General features: G+C 41.1%; 1 protein-coding gene across 4 annotated transcripts in view; it reads right to left on the minus strand.

The window, feature by feature from the left end:
* The window catches only part of KHDRBS3 (KH RNA binding domain containing, signal transduction associated 3), a 182,933-nt gene that overhangs the window by 89,188 nt on the left and 68,981 nt on the right, over positions 1-24,764 (minus strand). For all 4 annotated transcript variants that reach the window (XM_057532293.1, XM_057532292.1, XM_057532291.1 and 1 more), the window contains exons 3-5: positions 19,705-19,821; positions 13,121-13,267; positions 4,295-4,434 (exon numbers count right to left, since the gene is read on the minus strand). In XM_057532293.1, coding sequence (XP_057388276.1) covers positions 4,295-4,434; positions 13,121-13,267; positions 19,705-19,821 — 404 coding nt within the window. The remainder of the gene's footprint in view (positions 1-4,294; positions 4,435-13,120; positions 13,268-19,704; positions 19,822-24,764) is intronic.

Raw genomic sequence — 24,764 nt, forward strand, 5'->3', positions numbered from 1 at the left:
GAAAGCGGATAAAAGCTGCATGAATGGGTCAGCCTCGTGTCCTAAGTTGAAACAAAACCACCACATTCAGCACCCAATGCCGGTGAATGCGTATTTACTACTTAGAAAGACAGGCTTCATCTGCTTTGTTCACTTTTTCTTCCTGCTCTTTCTGGTAACAAATGCAGGGAGACAACACTGCCTGCTACTTGGGGAAAGGGCCAGATGGGCCAGGCAAGGCCAGTGGAGAAGCAACACAGAACTAGCCAGCTGTTCTGAAGAGGGGAAAGGAAGGGAGCATCCTTGAGGGCTCAAAACTGTCCAGCCCAGACCACCAGAGCAGCAGGCAATATATGGGGTAGAGACCCTACGGAGAAAACCACAGAGCTAAACAGAGAGTTTGCCTGGAGTGGCATCAGTCCTAATCTTCCCTGATGTGTTCTCTGCTGGGGTCCGTGCGGGGAGTTAGGGAGGTGACGTACCACAGGGCTGCACAGGGCAGAATGGAAGTAAAGAAACTTCCTTATCTCCTAAGTAAAAAAGGAGTAAGTTTAGTCCTCTCATTTGAAACTGAATGAAAAGGTTTTATTAAAATACTTATTACTCCCTTCTGCAGGATTTAATTTTAGATCATTTACATCTTTCAGCAGAAAGCTACCCTGAAGTGATAACAGTGGAGAACATTCATGAAGATTCCAGTAATGACTTGTTCTGCTGTGAAATTCCAAAGTGGTGCTGTCCATGTGACCATTCCCAAAAAGCTAATACCCTGGTAATCTAGTCACGTGACAGACAAGAACTACACTAACAAAAAATGTTGTAAACGGTCAACACTTGATCAGAAGAGTCTAAAGAATTTGCGATTGTACTGTATTCACTCAACATGTATTTACTGAGTGACTCCTATATGCCAAACATTAGGGACACAAGTGCCTTTAAGGTTTTACATAATACTGAGGAGTAACCAATGAAAAAGTGAACAAGTCAGAAAGGTAAATTCAGTTTGATAAATGCTACCATGTAACCAAGAAGGGTGCTGTGGGCCGGCTTCTGGGTTATGGGGCGGCCAATTCAAACAAGGCGACCAGCAGAGGCTTCTCTGACATGGTGCCTGTGTGTGCTGAGAACAGGATGCTGAGGGGCAGGCAGGCAACTGCAGACAGGCCTTCCGAGGAGGAGGAGTGAAGGAGTGAAGGCAAAGGAGAGGGAAAGGAACGAGCTTGGCCTGTTCAAGGAACAGAAGGGAGACCAGTCTGGCTGGAGTGCAGGGTGGAAAAGGTGATCAAAGAAAAATAGATTTAAGGCTTATTTTAGAGCTAAAATCAAAATGACTTCCTGAGGACTGGGTGTAGCGAGGATCTACCTGTGACCGTCCAGTGGTCCCAGGACTAGAAAGTGCTAGGCTGCAATAAGTACAATTATCTTTTGTTTTATGACTGTTTTTAGCCATTTAGATGCTGTGAATTCTATAACCATATTTTCCTCCGCTTTGGCCACTAGAAAGCTCAAAGCATAATGTGAAGACCAATTTTGCCAACCCTACAAAATAACATGTACCTTTTTGTGTATTAATCTCACCCTTAGGATTTTTGTAATTTTCTATCCTAATTCTTTTCCATATTAATTTATTTTTATTCTGGTAGATGGACATTAACTTAGCAAGTTACTATATGTGATCTGATGAGAAAAAGTAGTAAAAATATAAGTCTTTTCATCGTAGTTTGTATTAATTGTGCCGTAATTAAAATATAAGAAAAGTGACAGAATGAAAGTTCTATGGAAAAACTGCAAGGGGAGAATGGGTGGAAGAAAAAAAAAAAAAAAGATTCTGGATAAAAACAGAAGGGAAGGATCAAAGAGAGGGAGAGGCATGGTTTCTGGAACCAGACTGCCTGCATTCCAGTCAGGCTCTAAGAATCACCAGCTGAGTGACTGGGGCAAGTAACCGACTCCTCTGGCCTTGGTTTCCTCATTTGTGAAATGGTGACTTTAGCAAAACAGTGCCCGCCTCACAGGGCTGTTATGAGGCTTAACCTAGTTAATATCTGTGATGTGCTCGGAAAGCACTCAGTCAGTAGTAGGCACAATGTGAGTGTCCTGTTAAAGTAAGTTTCAGTTCGGGATGTAAAGACAAGTAGGATTTAAACAGGTGAGAGGGTTTGAGAGCGGAACCACAGACTTGCAGACACAGGAGCAGTGTGAACAAAGGTCTGCAAGGGCAGAGCACACCCTTTAACCCAGTGGCAGTGTCCGGGGGAGGCAGGCGCTAAACACAGGAAACATGGCAAAGTAATGAACAAAGACCAACTGGGAGAGAGGTCTTAAGAAAAAATTCAGAAGGGCAACTGCATGCCTCTTAGAAGAACATGAATTTCACACTGTGGAAAGCAGAGTATTTGAACGGTCTGGTGCCCTGCAAGCCCACAGTCACGTGGAGGGAAGAAGGCGGTGCCTGGCTCCTTGGCACGCGGTGAGCGGAAGTGCCCCGCGTAAGGTGCTGGACCGGCACGAACCAGCCATTGCTCCACAAGCGAACCACTGGGTCTGAAGTGTGACCTGAACGGTAATTCCATCCCCAAATACCCACTACCAAGGCAATGGAAAAGCTTAAAATGGCAAGCAGGGTATAGGCTGTCATCAAGAGGAATAATTTTTCATCTGGGCAGATGGAGGTGTCTCTCCAGATACTACACTCTCCCAAAACAGAAAGTTTCTGCCTTCTTTGTCTATTCATAACATAACATTTTCAACTTAATTGAAAACGAGACAACTAGATGAGAAATGATCTTCAGTAAAAATGGAAGACCTGGTCTGAGGAACAGGGCATCCCCTAAATGATGGCACTGCATGTGCTCTATTATCTGTATTCTCTATCCGAGGGATATGCATTCTGTGAATGTTGCCTGATTTAGAGAAAAGGGCCTTTGCAGATGAGACATTAGGTCAAGAATCCTGAGATGGAAACACTACCCTGCACCATCCAGGCGGACTGTAAACACCATCACACGTACCCCTCTGCGAGTGAGGCAACTGGAGATTCGAGAAGGCAGCGCTAGGAAGGAGAGAGAGCAGAGCGCGAGGGCCTCAAGTCAAGGACCGCCTACAGGCACCAGAAGCTGGGAGGGTCAACAAGAGGATCCCCCCCTACAGCCTCCAGGGGGAGAGCAGTCAATACCTTGATTTTAGCCTAGTAAAGCTGATTTCAGACATCTAGCCTCCAGAACTATGACCAATTTCTATTGCTTAAAGCCACCAAGTTTGTGGTAATTCATTGTAACAGCCACTGGAAACGAATATAGCAAATATGTAATTTCCTATGATTGAACAGGAGAAATGGAAATGATAGACATTTACCATTTACTGAACGGCGACATAAATTATTTCATTAAATCATCAGCAATAAATCCTATTATTATTAGCCTGTTTTTACAGAGAACCCCCCCCTGGTTCCATGCCCAGATCTGTGTTTATTTTATATCGCAATAACACCTGTCTGTAACTGCTCTGACAGTGTGTCGATCAGCAGCACTCGGCAGGGGGACTCACTTTTTATTACTCCCAATGAACTTGGATATATGGAAGAAACCTACTTTAAATTATTTCATGCAAAAAACTCTACCTACAAAAATATATACAGTCACCAGTGAAAAAAAGTCTGTGTTACTAATTTCCACTGAGTTCTTCTGGGGGCAAAAATGCAAAAATTAAAAATAATTTTCAAATAAGTTTGAGAGTCACGTCTCAATTTATAGTTTGCTTCAACTGACTTACGAATTCATTAACATATTTTTCATGATAAAAGCAGTCATGATTCCGAGACAGAAATAAAAATTCAGTGTGCCTGGACAAGCTTAGGAGTTTCAGATACCACAGAGCATTTACACGGCATAAGAAGACAACAAGCATCGGGACACTCACCTGGTACCTGACACTGCTCAACACTGGAGATGCGGCAATGAACTAGCCTGGTACTGTCTGCGCTCACTGGGGAAACACAAGCTTCCACTATCTCCATTTGTGTATCAAAGCTATGACTTACGTTCAAAGAATTAAGGGATTAATAACGTGAGGGTGATTAAATAAACTTATCTACAGTCATTAGCTAGTAAGTGGTACAGGTTATATTTAAGCCCAGGAATACCTCAGTCCACAGTGAATCCTCTTAATACGACACCATATTGCTTGAATGCATTCCTACAGGCTTTGTACCAATACACTGGTAAAGCCGCTTGCCTGTTAATAAAGGAAACATTAAAACTGTTGCCATGGTACCCTATTCTAACAACAAAAAGGTAAGTCAATTAATCACACCTACCTGGTTATTGCTGGGGTTGGTACACCTCTTGTACGCAAGGTAGGTTTCCCTCGAACAAGTGGTACATCTGCATTTTCTGAACCACCATTCAAATATGTTAATTCCTGGAGCTGTGCTTGCCTGATTTCATCATTATAGTCCTACACAAAAGACAGAAGATAACAAAGAATTTAGGACAAGAAGCAAATAATTTTAATAGGAAAAAAAAAGGTAAGGAAAATAGTTAAATTCATAAAACAAGACTTGAGTTTGCTGAAATGAAAATTTATCAATAAATTGTTGTAAAAAGAAAAAAAACAAAGAGTATTTTTCCCCTAAACTAGAATTTTCTACAGTCAGCCATATCTCCTTCTGCTGTGCATACTTTCCAAGTGAAATATTTATAATAAAATTAAAATGGCAAGTAACTGATATATGGGCATTACTATTTACAACTCAATCAACTAGTAGTTACAGAGAGCCTAGTTTAGCCAGAAGTATCTAAAGAAAGAAGAACAAAGTTGGAGGACTGGTATGTTCTCATTTCAAAACTTACTATAAAGCTATAGTAATGGAGAACGTATGGTGCTGCCTTAAAAGACAGACATAAAGATCAATGAAATAGAATTGAGAGCCCAGTTATCAATTAGAGTCAATTGATTTTCAAATAGTCTCTAACAAATGGTGCTGTAACAACTGAATATCCACATCAAAAAAATAAGATGGGCCCTTTACTTTCTGCCATACACAAAAATTATATCAAAATGGATCAGAGACCTAAATGTAAGAGCTAAAACTGTAAAACTCTTAAAAGAAAACATGAAAGTAAATCTTCACGATCCTATATTACATAATGATTTCTTAGCTAAGATATCAAAAGCACAAATGAAAAAACAGTCAAATTGGACCACGTCAAAGTTTAAAACTATTGTGCTACAAAAATACCATCAAAAAAGTGAAAATACAGCCCACAAAATAGAAGAAAATATTTTGAAATCCTATTACCTGATACGCAACTTGTATTCGTAATACGTGAAGAACTCTTACAACTCAATAATAAAAGGACACATAACCTAATTTTGAAAGGATAAAGGATTTGAATAGGCATTTCTCTTTAAGAAAAATATAAAGTAAGCCCAAGAAAAGAAGCTCGACATTATTAGTTATTATGGAAATGCAAACAAAAACCACAATGAAATACCACGAACATACCCATTAGGATAGCAGTAATCAAAGAGATAAGCAATATCAAGTGTTGGTAAGATTGCAGAGATACTGAAACCCTTACAACTTTCTGGTGGCAATGTAAAATGGTCCAGTCACTTTGGAAAACCACGTAGCAGCTCCTCAAAAATGCTGAACAAAGAGTTACCATATGACCTGGCAAATCCACTCCTAGGTAACACCCAAGAAACTGAAAACATATATTCATGCAAAAATGTGTGCATGAATGTTCACAGCAGCATTATTCATAATAGCCCAAAAGTAGAAACAACCCCAAAGTCCTCAACTGATGAGTGGACATATAAAATGTGGTATATCATAAAATGGAATATTATTCAGCAATAAAACGCAACTTGAATGAACCTTGGTAACAGTATGTTAGGTGAAAGAAGTCAGGGCAAAAGGCTACACATACTGTATGTGTTTTATATGAAATGTCAAAAAAAAACAGGGAAATCTAGAGAGATAAATTAGTGGCTATGTAAGACAGAGGAGTGTGAGAGGGGAGGGGAGCCGAATGGGGAGGGACTGCTAATGCGTATGGAGTTCCTTTTGGGGGATGATAAAAATCTAAACCAGTTTGTAGTCACGGTTACAAAACTGTGAATATACAATAATCCAATGAACTGTATACGTTATGGGTAAACTGTATGGTATTTGAATTACATCTCCATAAAAGCTGTGTAAAAAGAACAAAAACTAATTAGTGGTTGCCGAAGGCGGGAGAAGAATGGGGAGTGACAGCTGTTGGTTACAAGGTTCATTTTGGGAGGTAAAACAAATGGCCCAACTTAGATTAGGGGGACAGTTGCAGAACTCTGCGAATATACTAAAAAGCGCTGAACTGTATACTTTATATGAGTGAATTTTATGCCGTGTGATTTATATCTCAATAAAGATATTAAAAGGAAAAAACAACACACTGGAGGCAGAAACACCAGATGGAAGCACTTAAGTAATCCCAGTATGTGGTAAAGATGGCCTGGAGTAGGGAAGTGGCGGGAAGGATGGCGAAAGGTAGATATGGAGTTATTTATAATGTCTAATTTTATTAGAAATGGTAAAATATTGGATATGGGGTATATGAGCAAAGTCAGGAAGTTTGGTTTCTGGAAGATAAGGAGAGTAACAAAGTGACATCATGATTTAATCAATTTTGTACAGGTCGACTCTTCAATGGTCTATAGCACACAAAAATTGAGCTGTTCTAGAGCAATCAGACATAGGAACTGGAAATTCAGAAGTTAAAGATATGGATACAGAAGTGGGAAGGAAGGCCCCGCACATTACAGAGAAGGATGTGTCATCACGCTGGCCCTTGGCAGGCTCCTGGCAGATAACCTCTGAATCCGTGGTGGGTTCTGCTTACTAAGAGTATGCTCCTTACCATTTTACTAAAAATGTGTGATTAATAAATTATTTGTAAAGCACATCCTAAATAAAATGTGCTACCTAAATGCTAAATATTGGCCCTGTTGAAAAGTGTTAGGAGGCAGGACACAAAATTGTATGTGGTTAAAAATTGATTCATGGGAAAAGAAGATAACTGAGGCCCTATTCAAAAATACAATTAGGGCTTCCCTGGTGGCGCAGTGGTTGAGAATCTGCCTGCTAATGCAGGGGACACGGGTTCGAGCCCTGGTCTGGGAAGATCCCACATGCCACGGAGCAGCTGGGCCCGTGAGCCACAATTGCTGAGCCTGCGCGTCTGGAGCCTGTGCCCCGCGACGGGAGGGGCCGCGATAGAGAAAGGCCCGCGCACCGCGATGAAGAGCGGTCCCCGCACCGCGATGAAGAGTGGCCCCCGCTTGCCGCAACTGGAGAAAGCCCTCGCACGAACCGAAGACCCAACACAGCCAAAAATAAATAAATAAATAAATAAATAAATAAATAAATAAGAAAATCCTTTAAAAAAAAAAAAAAAAAAAAAAAAAAAAAAAAAAAAAAAAAAATACAATTAAAAATTTAAAAAGAAAAATTAAAAAAAGCAAAGCATTGCTCTAAGTAAAGCTAGGTGATTTACAATGGTGCCACAAAAACTAGAATTAAAGCCTATTTTAAACATCATCTGTGTCAAAGTATATTACAGCAGATAGTGTAGTTAGGAGGGAAAAAAAGCCCAAAAAGCAAAAAAACGGAATCGGAGTCAATCACATCTGAGGTTAAGCCTGAATTTACCCAATCGGGCTGACCAGCTATGTGATTTTAGGCAACTTCTTTAAATGTGAGGTAACTGTTTCTTCTGATGTCAGATAGACACTGACATACACACTGTAGTTACAATTTTATTGGTCTTCGAAATAATGTTTTTAAATCAGTAGGGAAACCAAATCACGTATGGTAGCTTATAGACTAAATTATTTCTACAGTTTTACATTTTAAACTAGTCATTAGTAAATTATTACTTCAACTCCCCATCTGAAAAGTGAAACTATTATAACATTAACACCAACACTGCCACCAATTGTGAAGAGGAGAAAATTGATTACAATTCTAATTAAATATGTGTAAATGGGATTTCTCTAGCCAGTAAGTTTAGGATCTATCTAAATGTGTTAGCCTGGAGAATAGGAAAAAAGTCTTAAAATAAAATCATTGAAAGTAATTTATTAAAAATTCAGTGGGTTCTCTGCCAGAGATGTACTCTTCAGACATATTTGCCCAAATATGCTAATATTTATGTCCAAGGTTAATCCTGGGATCACTGTTTGAATTATAATCTATAAGAAGTAAGTGTCCATTATTTGAAGACTAATTAAATAAATTCTGGAACACGCATATAATGAAATATTATGCAGACATTAAAAAGAATGAAGTGAAACTTTACATATGCTCATATGGACAGAGATCCAAAACAACCTAAGTTAAAAAAAAAAAAAGAAAGGTTATGAGAGAGCACAGGACTTTCAGGATAACTAAGCAAGGAGCTCAGCAAAGCCTTTCCATAACAGGCAACAATAAAGGCTGACCAAACAGTTAAAAACAACCACTTCAGGACTCTGGAAAGAAGAGTGGGAGTCTGTGGCAATCTTGCCTGGGAGTGCTCCCACCCCTCCTCCCCAGCCCAGATGATGCATAAGTTCCACTAGGATGGGGAAAGCCGTGAAAACCAGTGAAGGATGTTCACGTAATTTTGAAGAAAGTGTGAAATGACTCCATGCCCAGCAGCACAGTCAATATCAGTAGCAATTCTGATAGCAAATGAGTAGAGAAGACCAGTCAATCAGCAAGCCTAATAATCACGTTTTGGGTGGGGCAAGCAATAAACAGACTGGCCAATTAGCCAGAAATTTAACAGCCATGGACTAGCAAAGAAAAAAAGAGATTAAAAAAATCCACAATAACTACAATGTAAAGTTAATCAGAGGCGCTCAATAGCAGATTTAAGATGGCAGAAGAATGAATCAGTGAACTTGAAGTTAATTAAAAGTATTCAGGCTGAAAAACACAGAGAAAAATGGATGAAGAAAAATGAGTCTCAGAGATCTGTGGGGCACCATCAAATGTACCAACATACATATAATGGGAATCCAGGGGTTGGGGGTTGTGGAGGAGGAAGAGAAAGGCAGAGAAATTTTAAAGAAACAATGGTTGAAAACTACCCACATTTGAAGAAAAACATAAACCCACATATTCACATATTCCCTTGAGATAAACATGTACACCACAGTCAAATAGTTGAAAATCAAAGGTAAAAAGAAAGTCTGAGCAACAGCAAGAGAAAAACAACAGATTACATACAAAACAACAAAATAATTAATGACTCTTCGCATCAAAAATAGTAGAGGCCAGGGCTTCCCTGGTGGCACAGTGGTTGAGAATCTGCCTGCCAATGCAGGGGACACGGGTTCGAGCCCTGGTCTGGGAAGATCCCACATGCCGCGGAGCAACTAGGCCCGTGAGCCACAATTACTGAGCCTGCGCGCCTGGAGCCTGTGCTCCGCAACAAGAGAGGCCGCGATAGTGAGAGGCCCGCGCATCGCGATGAAGAGTGGCCCCCGCTTGCCGCAACTGGAGAAAGCCCTCGCACAGAAACGAAGACCCAACACAGCCATAAATAAATAAATAAATAAATTTAAAATAAATGTGATTTGAATAAAATATAAAATCTGGTTTAAAAAAGAAAAAAATAGTAGAGGCCAGAAAATAGAAGAATGGCCTCCTACCACCTAAAAGAAAAAACCGTCGACCAAGAATTACATACAGGTATACTTCGGAGGTATTGCAGATTTGGTTCCAGACCACCACAATAAGGCAAATATTGAAATAAAGCCAGTCATACGAATTTTTTAGTTTCCCAGTGCATATAAAAGTTATGGCTAACACTATACTGTAGTCTATTAGTGTGCAATACCACTATGTCTAAAAAAAACAAAAAAGTACTTACCTTAATTAAAAAATACTGCTAAAGAATGCTAACCATTATTTGAGCCTTCAGTGAGTCACAGTAGTAACATCAAAGATCACTGATCACAGATCACCATAACAGATATAAAATTAGTAAAAACATTTGAGATGTTGTGAGAATTACCAAAATGTGACACAGAGACATGACATGAACAAATGCTATAGGAAAAATGACGCCAACGGACTTGCCTGACACAGGGTTGCCACAAACCTTCAACTTGTTAAAACAAAACAAAACAAAACAAACACAGTATCTCTGAAGCACAATAAAGTGAAGCACAATAAAAAGAGGTATGTTTGTAAGCTAAACTTTAGGATATAGGTGAAATAAAGACATGCTGAGAAAAAATCTTTTTTTGCTAGCAGACCTATGTTACAAAAAAGACTAAAGGAAGTCCTTCAGGCTGAAAACAAGTAACACCATATGTCAACTCTATCCGCATAAAGAAACAAAGAGCACCAGAAATGCTAGATGTGTGCTTTAATATAAACATCTATAAAAATACTGTACTACAAGCCAATATCCCTCATGATTATAGATGTAATAATCCTTAAACTATTAGGGTTTTTTATATGTTTCCAGCAACATATAAAAGGGATTACATATCACGATCAAGTAGAGTTTCACCTGGGACTGCAAAGCTGGCTTGACATCTGAAATCACAAATGCAATATGCCGTTATTAACAGAATGAAGGAGAAAAGCCACGTGAAGGGCTCAATGGACAGAAGAGCACAGCCCAACACCCATCTGTGACTAAAACAAACCAACAAACCCAAACCTCTCTTACCACCAGGCATAGAAGAGAACTTCTTCAACATGATAAAGGGCAGCAAAAGAAACCCTACAGCTAACATCACACTTCATGGTAAAAGACTGAAACTAACAAAGGGTGTCTATCCTCACTTCTACTCAACAATGCACTGACAGTTCTAGTCAGTGTAATAAGGAAGAAAATAAAATTAAATAAAAAATTAAAGGCATCAGATATGAAAGGAAGAAGTAAAGCTTTCTTTATTCACAGATCACATGATTCTGTATGTAGAAAATCCTGATAATTCCATTAGAAACACACACACACACTGGAACTAATGAACACATTCAGCAAAGTCACAAGGTACAAACAAGATCAACTGCATTTCTATACACCAGTAACCACCTGAAAATGAAATTAAAAAAAAAAAAACAATTCCGTTCACAATAACATCAAAAAGTATGTAATACTTAGAAATAAATTTAACAAAAGAAATGCAAGCCTGGTATCCTGAAAACTATAAAACACTGCTGAGAAAGAATTTTTAGTATCTCTTAAAAAAATGGAGAGACATTTCCTGTTCATGGACAAGAAGGTGCAATATTGTTAAGATGGAAATTACCCCCAAATTGACTTGTAAGTTCAACCCACTATCAAAGCCCTAGCAAGCTTTCTTTTTTTTTTTTGGTAGAAATTGACAAGCTGAATGTAAAATACACATAAAAATGCAAAGGAGCCAGAATAGCCAAAACAATTTTGAAAAAGGAGAACAAAGTTGCAGAACTTACACAACCTGGATTTCAAAATTTGCTATAAGGCTGAAGTAATTAAGAGTATGGTCCTGGAGTAAGGACAGGTATATAAATCAATGGAACAGAACTGAGAATCCTGAAATAAATTCATACATTTATATTCAGTTAATCTTCAACAATAGTGCCAAGGCAATTCAATAGGGACAGAATTGTCTTTTTAACATATGGTGCTGGGACAACTGGATATCTACATAGAAAAAGATATATTTAGATCCTAATCTAACACCTTACACAAAAAGTAACTTCAAGTGGATCACAGAGTTCAATGCAAGAGCTAATACCATAAAACATTAAGAAGAAAACACAGCAGAAATTCTTTGCGACCTTGGGTTAGGCAAAGAGTTTTCTGGCCAGCTCAGAGTCAAGGTGAAAGAAGTTGGAGCCTACTTCTTGGTGGAAGAGTGTGAAGTGATGGGGTGGGAAGACTGTTGCTGCTACCTTTGGAGAACAGAGTCTGTCCTACTTGGCTAAGCTGGCACTCCCTCGTCCACACTGAATGACCACAAGGACATTAAACCTCTCCTTGGTCTTGTCAGAGTTACAATTCTAAAGTCATTTATATAAATATCTGATTCTTACCTGTCTCTCCCATTATATAAACTCCACAAGGGCAGGGGCCATGTTTTTTATTAGTTCACATGTGTCTATCAAATAGAGAGCACTCGAAAACTCTGTTTTTAAACTAAATGAATAATAGGATCATCACACTGGCTTGAGGGAACTAATGAAAACCCTGTTAAGCTCCCAAATTAAAATACTTAATACAGTCTTATGCCCTGGCTTTTCCAAGACAATCATGATTCAAAACGTCCTTTCCCTATAAATATGACAGTCTTCCTCACAGATAACATAATCATGACACATGCTCCAGTAGGTAAGTCAATCTACTACACCACTGGGAATCGCTGAACACAGTCTTATCCCAGACAGCTGTTTGGCAGATGTGACAGTTTCTCTAAAATAAACTGTCTGAAGAGCCAACCTGTTCAAGTTTTTGTTTTTTAAATCTAGAACATGCAAATTATACAAAAGACTGAAATTAACTTTTGTAATGGAAATAGGGACATATTCTCTTTAAATGATCACATTCTCAGCAATGTCAGGGTGTCTGAAAAGGATTAAAAAAGACCATCAACTGTTAACAAAAACATAAATACCCGCACAGTGCCTTCCTCTCTGTGTCCGCCGCTCCGTCTCCGTCACGCATTCCGTCTCGGTCACGCATTCCTCACGCTGCACAGAAACCACGTGCTTCTGCGCCCCTAAACCACACAAGCCTCCGGTGGGGCTGCGCTTACCCACGCGGCACACCAGCACCAAGCACAGCGCTCGGCACGTGGACCGCACCAACGAGCTCGCGCTCGAGAGCAACGAATCTGTGAGGTGACTCAGTGTCACAGCAAGGCTTCGGGCGTGAGACCACAAAGGCACACCAGTGACTGTGCTCTTCAACTTTCTTGCAGTATTACCTAATCTCTTTAAAAATCCCTGGCCTCACAGGTAAAGAAGGAATGATGCCAAGTAATTCATAGGGACACTGTAACGGACAAAGCGCTATGCAAATAACAATTACTGATAAGAACTGTCAAGGATTAAAACAAAGGGAGGACTTTAAAGTACAAATTAACTATCAAGAAAAACTGTACTAACAGGAATGAGGAACTTTTTGATTTCCTCCAGAGCATGTCCCATCCGGGCATAGGCTTCTGCTGGCGGGGCAAACACTTCAATCAGAACATGGAGATCATCATTCAGGTGGAAGTACTTTGCTTCTCCACTTTTCCTCAACTCTTCTTCCTGAAAAAAGAAAAATCATGTTTAAAAGGGTGTCACTGTAAAAAAAGAAAAAGAAAATAAAAACTACCCAAGCTTATCTGGCACATGGTTATCACAAAAGGTTCACCCAACAGCAAACAACACCTAAGGAAGAAAGTTTAAAACACAAATCTGATCTTGCTGTCCTCAGGCCTTTATGGAAACCCCAAAGGCTTCCTGCTGCGGTGGGAGGGGTCTCAAGTCCTGCCTCTGGCCCAGGAGCCCTCCGGCCATCTCCCCAAGGCCATGCGCTCCGGCTGCTCCAGCTCCTCCAGCCTCCCCGGCCCAACCCCTCCAGGCGCCGCAGAGAACTGCTTTGTGTTCCTCAGACTGGCCAAGCAACCAAGCTCACTTCTGCACTGGCTACCCTGTGTGCCCCTGAGCTGTCACAAAGCATTTACCACTATCTAAAATGCCTTACTTTTTGCTTGTCCATTTTCTAATTTTTCTCACTTAAGGTGATCACCATGGAGCAGAACCCATGATTGTCTGGTTTGGTGCTGCATGCTCCTTGTCTAGAAAAGTGCTTGGTAGATAGTAGATGCTCAACGAATATTTTTGAATGAATAGGTAAATATTATTTATTTCTATGTTCATTTGCTCATTCATACAAAAAACATTTCTACATGCCAGGCACCATACTCTGAGAATAAAAGAGTGAATAAAATAAATGAAAAATTTTGTTATAGGATTTTATATGATTATGAGAAACATTTTAAAAAATTTTGGTGGGTATAGTGAAATTCAGGGGGGAAAAAACCCCAGATCATTAAGGGACCACTAACTTTGCTCCATTATCTTTTTCTAACAAGCCTTTGTTAGAGTAGCAATTACAGAATCTGGTTCTTTTAAAAGTCTTTGTTCTCAACATTAAAATCAGACAGACAGATTAAGATTAGTAGGAACCTACACCTAGAGTGATTTCTAAAAGGCAGGAAACCTTCCTAGCCTCTCCAAAAAACCCACCCCGTAAGAGAGAGAACCCAGGAATTCCTGGCAACAGCACCTGTTGATTCCAAAATTAGCCAAGAGGACAAGGAGGCACACACACCCTTGACTTCACCCCTTAAGGTTTCAACTTTTGTTACTTAACTAATCTGAATTTTTACAAAGAAAAGACAGATCAAAATATAGAGCATGAAAAGGGCAGGGAATTTAGAGTTAGATATACCTGAATTTTAGCCATGGTGGTCACCAGGTGTGTGTGTGAGTTTGAACAGATTATATGTAATCCAACACTTCGTTGGCAAAATCAATTTGGTGTTAACATATGTATATTAATGTAGGTCCACTGGGAAGACTAAAAAGGCAGCTTGTGTAAAGGCCTGGCCAAGGAGACAGTATATATAGTGCCCAGGACACTGCCTTGTACATGGCAGGCACTCAGTAAATACTAGTTTCCTTCACATTTATGGAAAGTGGGCCAGAAACTGAAAGAAAAGAAGAAAAATATATTTGAAGGGAGAGCAAACATAAGCTACCGTAATATCCTATGCATTTCCTTCAAAATTTGTCAAGTATGAAAAGGACTATTGGGACTTCCCTGGTGGCGCAGTGGTTAAGAATCCGCCTGCCAATGCAGGCAGGGGACACAGGTTCGAGCCCTGGTCCGGGAAGATCCCACATGCCGCAGAGCAACTAAGCCCATGAGCCACAACTACAGAGCCGGCACTCTAGAGCCCGCGAGCCACAACTACTGAGCCCGTGCGCCACAACTACTGAAGCCCGCACGCCTAGAGCCCGTGCTCCACAGTAAGAGAAGCCACCGCAATGAGAAGCCCGTGCACCGCAACAAAGAGTAGCCCCCCCTCGCCGCAACTAGAGAAAGCCCACGCGCAGCAACGAAGACCCAATGCAGCCAAAAATAAATAAATTAAAAAAAATAAAAATAAGGAAAAGGACTATTCTTTCATGCCAACGGTGGACTAGTTCTTGTTCTAATCAGAACATTTCCAATCATTTGATCTGACTCTGCCTTTCACAGCTGAAGTCTTAGAAACTGGATTCTATGTACAGTAGCTCATCTTTGAAAGCATGAACTACTGCAATGAACATTTCTTATCCTTTTCTAATATGGCACCAAACTAATGCTTTTAATGAGAGATTATAATTGTTGATTCACAGGCAAACATTTCCATTGCTATTACAAACTTACGCTGGAACAGGAAGGCCCTCTTACCATAACCACAGCTGTCACGCAGCTCCACAGAGTGAGCAGTTATGACTGGTTACTTCTTGGGTTAATGATGGGAGGCAATGCAGTGTTTGGGGAAGAACACAGAGTGTGTTTGAAGTTCTGCTTTCAAACCCCAAATCCAGCAACTGGTCATGTTACTTTATCCCCATCTTGAAGAGGTGATTTTAAAATGGGTGATAATAGTGTAGCGTCTACTGCTCAAAGGGTTGTTGTAGGTAACAGAGGAGTGGTTGTAACAGTCATTAGGAGTTATTAGTAATAAAGGAATTGTAGTAATTCGGAAGACACAAGAAGTCTTTAGAATTATGCCTACCACATAATAAGCACTCAAATGATAAATATAGTAATGGTAACTATTATTACATAACAATAGTGTTAATTATTCTATTATTCTATAATATAGATGAGGTGGGCAAAACGTCTAGCATGTTTGGCACAAACCGAAGGCTCCACAGACCGTAGCATTATAGTGATTATTATGCCACATAACCACCTGATACATGTCAGTAATGACTCCTATAATATCATCAATGTAGCAAATACAAGAAGAAAATGAATTATGTTCACATTAGAATTTAAATGGTGAACACTTTGAAAATCCAAAAGGATGAGATTTTAATACTAAGGAATGGAAATCTCTTTAGAAATAAACACTGTTAACTGAGAATTTTCTGTAGACTAAAAATTAGTAAAAAGGATCAACTGAAATCAGTATTCAGGAGTTCAGGCAGCGAGGATCTGATTACGATACAGCAGATGGTACACCTGTCTACTTAAATTATCACCTGTGGTTACTGTCAGTGAAATGCTTTTGAACGTGTAACTGATGGACCACCTGGCCCAGTATGACGGGCGAGGAGACATGGTGGGCCGGGTGGGGTGAAAGGGGCTGCTTCTACTGTATTGAAGAACTTAAAGAAGGAAATGACAGACTCAGCACTTGACATTATCAGTTCAAGGCCCAAAGAGCCAGAAGTATCCCGGAAGGTTTTACTGCTTATGGCCACAGGCTGATGGAGTCAACAGACCAGGCAGAGTTCAGGCGTGTGCTAACGACCAGGTTGCCTGGTCATCGCTGTGGGAGACTTAGGACGGTGTCTGGAGGACAGTGAAAATCTGAGAGCTGGACTGGCAACTTTTGGAAAGATTCAAGTAATTCTGAGTATACGAACGCTAAAGTCCCACTGAGCCTTCCACACTGGCAGAAGCCTGTCTCGAACAGCCAAGGTAGTTCCTTGAAAGGAGATGACAATTCTCATGCTTTACTACTGCTACCCTCTATCACCTCCTGGCCTAAGATCAGATCCCTGCTTGCCCCAGGGATGCAGAGAACAAAAGAGCTAAGCTCAAACTAGAGGAGAAGGTTGCGTGAGTACAGTAACTGTAACGTCTCCTGGTGTGTGTGCACTGGACACTTCCTCCCAGTCTTCCCAATAAGGATCAGGGACCTTTTTCTAGAATGACTGTGCACTGAGATGAAGAAATACTCACACAGTTTGAGGATTAACAGACTTGCCTCTGAGCAAGTGCTGCTCCACTGAAGGCCACCGACGAAAGTGGGGCTTAAGGGGTCAAGAGGTAAAGGGCTTCTGCTCCTCCTCCCTTGACAGTGGGCCCAATGGGCTATGCCACTTCCTCAGTTTCTAGGTGTCTTGATGGAATGTAAATGCTCAGCCACTTGCAGAATCCCCCTATTGACTTGCTGACCCATGTGGTCAAGGACACAGAAATGAGAGGATTAGTGAAGGGGTGATAAGTGGTCTGGGAAGAGGCCCAAGTGTGTAAGAACAGGGAGCCCCACGTGAGGCAGAGCATGCACTCAGTGACCAGGCAGCCAAGGGGACCCACTGTAGCAGATGTCAAAGCACCTCATTCCCCAGCCACCTCAATGCTACTCAAAGGACTCATGAACAAAGTACCTATGGTGACAGGGAAAGAGGTATTGTTTTTGTTTGTTTGTTTTCTTAATTTTTATTGGAGTACAGTTGCTTCAAAATGTTGTGTTAGTTTCTGCTGTACAGCAAAGTAAATCAGTTATATGTATACATATATCCCCTCTTTTATAGGTTTCCTTCCCATTTAGGTCACCACAGAGCACTGAGTAGAGTTCCCTGTGCTATACAGTAGGTTCTCGTTAGTTATCTATTTTATATGTAGTAGCGTGTATAAGTCAATCCCAATCTCCCAGTTCATCCCCCCGCTACAGGGAGAGCGGTTATGCATTACTCCACAACACGGATTCCCCTCAAAAAGGACTCCAGGCCACTGCCGCTGCTGACTGTCTAATACGCCAGCAGCAGAGAACCACCACCAGCCCTTAAAATGGCAGCACGATCTGGGAGGACCACCAGCCCTGCTAGCGAGCTGATGCTATTTAGGATCCCTTTCCTTAAACGCACAGCCAGGCACTTGCTATTTTTGGACATATAATCTGGCCAACGACTTGCCTTCCCTGCTTCCCTTCTACCTGTAAAAGGATCTTTGGGGGCCCTGATCACTGCCGCCATAGCACAAAATGTTGCTTCTCACCAAGGAACTCCCTTAATAACAAACAAGAGCAGCACAAAGTCTATGGGCTTCACTGGTCATATCATGGACCTCATTACCAGATGGCCTTCCTGGAAACTTAACTAAGATATCAGCAAGGATGGGATACTTTCCAACGAGATACACATAATTTCTGACCAACTGACCAATATACAGTTCCACTTGCTCCTACTGCCAGAATAGATGAGTCAGGGAATCAGAGTAACATCATTTGAGACAGTGATGTTAGTGAGCAGTCAACCTAACCTGGCCATGCATTAGAATCCTTTAAACACCTACTGGAGATTCATTTTGAGGTTTCACCCTAAACAGGTTGGTGCATGGGACTCACTCACTCACTCTCTCTCCATATATATATATATATATATACACACATATATATACACACATACACACACACACACATATATATATATACACACACACACACACACACATACACACACACACATATTTTGGCCACACCGCGCAGCATGTGGGATCTTAGTTCCCCGACCAGGGATCAAACCCATGCCCCCTGCAGTGGAAGCGCAGAATCTTAACCACTGGACTACCAGGGAAGTCCGGGACTATATTTTTAAACAGCATCCCATATGAGTCTGACATATAGCCATGTTCTAATCAAATACTATAATGAACTTCCCTGATTAACCCAATAATGTATTTAGTTTCTCTGAATCTCACTTTTCTTACATAAAATAAGGAAAATATTATGTATCTGTCATCATTTTTCCAAGGATAACATGGAGTAACGCATGTAAAATGTCTCACACAGTGCCTGACTCACAGTGGCTGTTCAATAAATAAATGGTGGCTTTTTTTTTTTTAAATTATAAAAGCTACTGTTAAATGGACTTTTTTGTGAAGAGGCTGGATTTTGTCTAAATAACTTTTTTGTCTGACACAATCATTTCCTGGAAAGTGATCACTCAATGTGGATTTTGTTCTCTGTAATATAAATCTTTTAATAATGAGAGAACAACAAAGTAAATAATGGAACAACATAAGCGACAGCACATTATGAAATGTGAAAATTTCTTTCAGAATTGGTATATTTAAGAAAGTGATCAATAAAAATAACTCAGTAATTTTAGCTTATTAAGAAGAGGAGGCAGTTATGTGAATACATGCACATAGAACAACTATGTGTTAGAATAGGAATTATTAAAACATTTACAATCAATTTTAACTTGGTAAAATGCATAGGATATCAAAAGAAAGGCAAAAACAGCAAATAAAAGCATATACTTTATAAAGTCAACAATATGAAACACAGGCGTAGAAAAAAAGACCTGAAAGAACTATTCTAAAATGCAAATAGTGATGGTGAGACTATAGATTACTTTTTATTTCTCTTCATGATAATTTCAATACCACTGTACTTTCTAGAAGGTATTGCTTCTAGAATCAAAAGCACAGGTGCTACAATTTCACTCTATAAATACAAATAATAGTTACAGATTTTGGTTTAAGATACTACATATTCTGAAACTGGCCAGAGTGACCGAATTTTCTAAATAGTATCACAAATATATCCCTATATATAGCATTTTCACATAATTTCATTTGAGGTCCTAGTTAGCTTTTATATCATATGTACTAATACCATGGATGATCTAAAAGTACATTATATAACTTGACTAAAAAAGTAGCCATTGTTTATAATAAGTATTACCTTTGCCTTGTCTCTCATGGAGCCTTTTCCAAGGATGGACATTTTTGTCAAGGTTTCTTCTTGTAAGCGCTTCAGAGAATTGCCACGTGGCCCCAAAAGTTTTCCCACAAAGTTGAACTAGGAGAAACAAAAGAACAAATTTGTAACATTCATATCTGAGGAAAGTAATTTATTTTTTGAATTTTAGTAAACACTGCAGTCAGTATGCTACACATCATTGACTAACGACAAGTATTTAAGTTCCTGCTACATTCATCACCCTATGATGTTTCCCACAAACCACATAAAACAGGGCTAAAACAAACAAACAAACCAAAAAACGATGTATTTCCTTTTACCAGATCACTTCAATGATGGCTGTATTTTACAAATTTTATCAATAAATGAAGTTAATTCCCAGAATTCCTTAGTTGCCATCCTGACAATTTCAGCACACATTCAATATCAACCACGAACAGTGCTGGAATTAGACTGTTGGTGAGGAAAAACGACACCAAATGTCCTGTAATGTGCACTAAACTGGTCACCATGGAGTGTCTGGGTTCTTCTACCTGGTCAGTACTTAAGCCTCGGTTAATCAACCACTGAGTGCACCGGCCTAGATGAGTGCTACGCCTTCAGTGGCTGACCAAAGCTTTATGACAAAATCCACCTATCTATTTAGCCTAGACGCAGAGGGTTCTTTATTCAGCATGCAGAGTAGCAGTGAATTAATTAAGGGTACTACGGACTCTGAGGATAGACTGTCATGGTTGTAAAACCTGGCTTTTCCATTTTCCTGCTGAGTGACCCTGGGCTCGGGGTCACTAGACCTTGGTTTCCTCATCTGTAAAATGGGAATGATGAACGGCAACAGGACCTCCCCTTGCAGGGTATTTTGAGGATTAAATGGGTCAACATAAACAAATCATTTAGAACAATGCTTGGCACATAATAGAGAATAAATACATACAACTGAATGAAATAATTATTGATAGGAATTTCACACAACTTCTAAAAGCCTTACAATAATTATGAATTCTTCTTGCTTCCAAATAGAAAGTCAGCCCTATTTACCGCGAGGGAAACTGTTCTCTTTGGCAGGATTCTTGATCACAAACTCATGTAGCTGCTGCTGTGATATCAGCCACCTTCAATGACCCATGCCACTGCCGTGCTGTTGCTGTTTTTAAGAGAAAACTGTTCCTCATGTCTCTAACTATGGTAATGAAAGTAATTTTCCTGAAATATGTACTTTTAAAAGACCAAAATGGTATTTTTTCCTTGCCCACTTTCAATTTTATTGGTCTTCAACAAAAACTAAATTATCTATTTTTAACCTTCACATGTCATCTTTTTTTTGCTTTCTTAAATTTAAGTAAATTACTTAAAAAATATAGAAGTGAGGTGCACAGAGTTTAAAATATCAAATACTACTACAAGGTGAGGGGTAAAAAAATCAATGTCTCAACCCACCCTCCCTCATTCTTGTTTCCTGTTTTCTCTGCTTTATCTTTCTGGAAATCCTACTATCGGATATCGGGCCTCCTGAGTTGGATCTCTAAGTTTCTCTCTGATTTTTCCTCCCTCCTTCACCTCTCTCTGTCTTACTTTCTGGGAGATTTAATTACGTTTCCTACATATCTACTGATTCTCTCATTTCTGCTATCACATGTTTCACTACTAACAGCATTTTCTTATATCTGTCCCTTCCTTATGGCACTTGAGACATTTCATGGAAGTGATACAAGTTCTTATCCTCCTGAGGCGTCAGTGGCGGTAGCTGTCCCCTCCCCGACGCCGTGGAGCTCACAGAGCCTGCTTCTTCCCACAGATTCCCCTTACCCTCCACGTTCTGAGAATCTGTTTCTTGCTACACTATGGCCTTTCCTCACATGACTGGTAATCCTCTGCTATTTGTTTCTAAAAATTTTAAATTGAGGCTCAAACAGGCTAACTGGATGTTCTGCTTCCATACATGCAATCTGACAACTGGACATAACAATTCACTGCAACACAGCAGCCCAGTTTTTTCACCCAAAGCTACTCAAATATCAAGATCTGTATTTCTTTTTCCTTGTGCTAGGCATTTCCCTGAATAGGAATTCCCCAACTTCCTAGGAGGAGGTATATAAGCCTGGCTGCCAGAATACGAAGAATACCATTATGAAGCCCACACACCTCTATTTAAAGGAAATAATTCCCACATTTTCAGTGTGGCATCTCACTGCAGCCCTCAGCTGTATCCATCTGGGTCTTAGAACATCAAGTTCCTCTTATTCAAACTCTTCAGGAAATCTCTCGGCTGTTGCTAGGTTAAGAAGGGCAGATGCCTGGTTTTCTCAGCTGGGAGAGGATCCAGGGGTCTAACTACTTCCAGGCACACTTTCCACCAAGTTCCCTCTTGTCAGTTCCACCCCCTAAATTCACATGCAGCTAACTGGTATCCACAATTCCCGAGTCTTCTGGAGGTTTTCCCACACTAGTAGGCATGTTTCTGGTTGGCTTTCTCTTGCCCTGCAAGCTCAGGATGCTGCTTTCTCTGGTCTTTACCAGAGAAAGTCATTACCATTTATCCATGTATTTTGCAGCCACCAACATATTTTTCTTTTTTTTTTTAACATCTTTATTGCAGTATAATTGCTTTACAATGTGTTATCCATTCATCTGTCGATGGGCACTTAGGTTGCTTCCATGTCCTGGCTATTGTAAATACAGTGCAGCACCAAATTTTACTAACATCGTTTGCCCATTGTTGTCTCACACTCCCATTCTTACCTTCATAGATCAGTGCCTTTTTAATTCATTTATATTCATTTTAGCAGGTTTCAAGGATAGCATAAAAATTAATTTGTATTCAAACAACCACATTTATATCACGTCTGTAATAGTTAAATATCTCCCAATTAATAAAAATTAAGAGACCTTAGAAAACATCCAGTCCAAACATCTAATTTCATACCGAGGAAACTAAAGTCCACAGAATGATATGATTTACTCAAAGTCACCTGATAAAACATAAAACCACGAGATTCCATATAAGAAGGAAGAGCATTTTATATGCAGTTTTCTTTCTCCATTTAACTTCTGTTAGTCTTTTGCTCACAGAAAGTATATAAACGCGCATTTTGACCATCGGAAGCACTTCCGCTCTCTTCTTTGTCACCGCACACTGCATGTTAGTCGCGTCGCCCTGGTCAAGTTACCCTCGTGAGTCGCAGGCGCCTCATCCACAACACAGGGGTCAACGCCTACTGCGGGCGCCTGATGTATGAATTAATACGAAAATGCACAAAAATCACCTAGCAGAGCAGCCGGCAGACTGTGCACTCTCTGTGCCAAATCAGTAAGTAATGAATGGATGAACTTAACTATCGTGAACATACGTAAGTTGGGGTGAACAATGCCCACCTCGTACGCGTACAAGGTTGCCGAGAAGCCACCGCCTGGAACGACACGGCCGCACCCAGGCCACCCAGGTGGGTCGAGGGGCTGAGCTCTGTCTGGGAGTCGGGGTGCGAGGCAGAACCAGGCGTGTGGATGCCGACCGCCTGCACAGCTGAGCCACACACGGCGATGGGCCCGGTTGCCTGCCTGGGGCCTCCCCGGCAGGCGTTTGGAGACAGCCAGAGTACCTGGTGATGGTGACTGTGGGCCACCAGCGCACTAGTGGTCGAAGGCCCACAGTCACGCATCAGCACGGGTGGGGCGCCCCGCGCGGCGAGGAAGGGGCTTGTGTAAAGCGTCAGTCGTGCCTGTTCGGCAGCCCTGCCGGCTGGAAGGAGGAGCCACAGGCCTGGTTACTCTGCTTCCTTGGCTCGAAGCCCTTGCTGCTGCCTCCCTCAGATCCCAAGTCCGATTCCTCCTGGGTTCTAGAAGATACCCCCCCACGCGCACCCCTGAAGCCCACCACGGCCTGCACCTGCGGCGGGGCCTAAGCCACCTACGGGTGAGAACGTTTCCGACTTCACATGACCTGCCGAGTTCTACGACCCACCGAGGGCCCCGCCCACCTGCTCCCGACCTCTGAGGCGTGTCGAGGGCTCCCTCCCGCCCGCGGAGTGATCCCAGCAGTGTCCTCAGCCCACCGAGCCTACCACGGCTGTGGTGCACAGGGGTCGTCACGCCGAAGGGGCATCACGAAGATGAAGAGGTAGCGCACACAGCGCTGAGGGCTGGGACCTGCTGGATGTCCCCGGAGCCCACGCACCCTCTGCACTCCTGGGAATGGCTCACTGCAGAGAACTACTCTTCCCCAGACGCGGGCGACCCCCTTGCTTCTCTAGGCCGGGCACAGACCCTCCATTCTTAGCGCCATAAAAGATTAGCTGTTCTTTTTGTCTCCACTGATCAGTCAGAGAATGCCCCTTAACCTGACGTGATCAAACTTCAGTTAAGCTTCTGTCCTTTCCTCACACAGGCAACCTGGGCCGGCACAGGCCTCTGCGACAGGCCCTCTGCTCCCAGGGACCAGCCTTGGGCGAGACACTCTCCGACGCCTGTCCCTTCCTGCCCCCCGTCCTCCACCCACGTCCCTGCACCTTCCCGGCCTCGTCCACTCTCTCTGTGGTCTGACCTCTGAGACACTGACAGGCCTCAGGCTCACAGTTCTCCCTATCACAACAGCAGCCCCTTTCCCTGATCTTCCAGAAATCCTTCCAAATATAAAGTCTGTCCTTCCTTAAGTCAGGATCTGTTTTCTATTTGATGAGTGTATTGGCAAGACACACAGTAAGAACCTAATACATTTTAGCCTTCATTTTTACTAATGATTTCATTTGTGCGTAGATTTGAATAGAAGGTAAAAGTGTTATTTCCAAGGCCAATGATTTTTCTCCAGATGCCAATTATTATACGACAAATATACTACCGTATTACAAATGTTACAACTGTAAATAGGAAACTTTTCAAATGATTATGAAGATGGTAAACCAACATACAGTATATGTGAGTTTTACCACATAACGGATAAGATCCAATAATTATGTTCTTCCCCAGTAAAGATCAAGGAAGAACTAGCTTTAATTGATCTAAACTACATTTGTGACATGACACTGTTCCACGGGGACAATTACAGTTAA

The sequence above is a fragment of the Balaenoptera acutorostrata genome, chromosome 17 (genome assembly GCF_949987535.1).
Source record: "Balaenoptera acutorostrata chromosome 17, mBalAcu1.1, whole genome shotgun sequence".
Classification (NCBI taxonomy): domain Eukaryota; kingdom Metazoa; phylum Chordata; class Mammalia; order Artiodactyla; family Balaenopteridae; genus Balaenoptera; species Balaenoptera acutorostrata.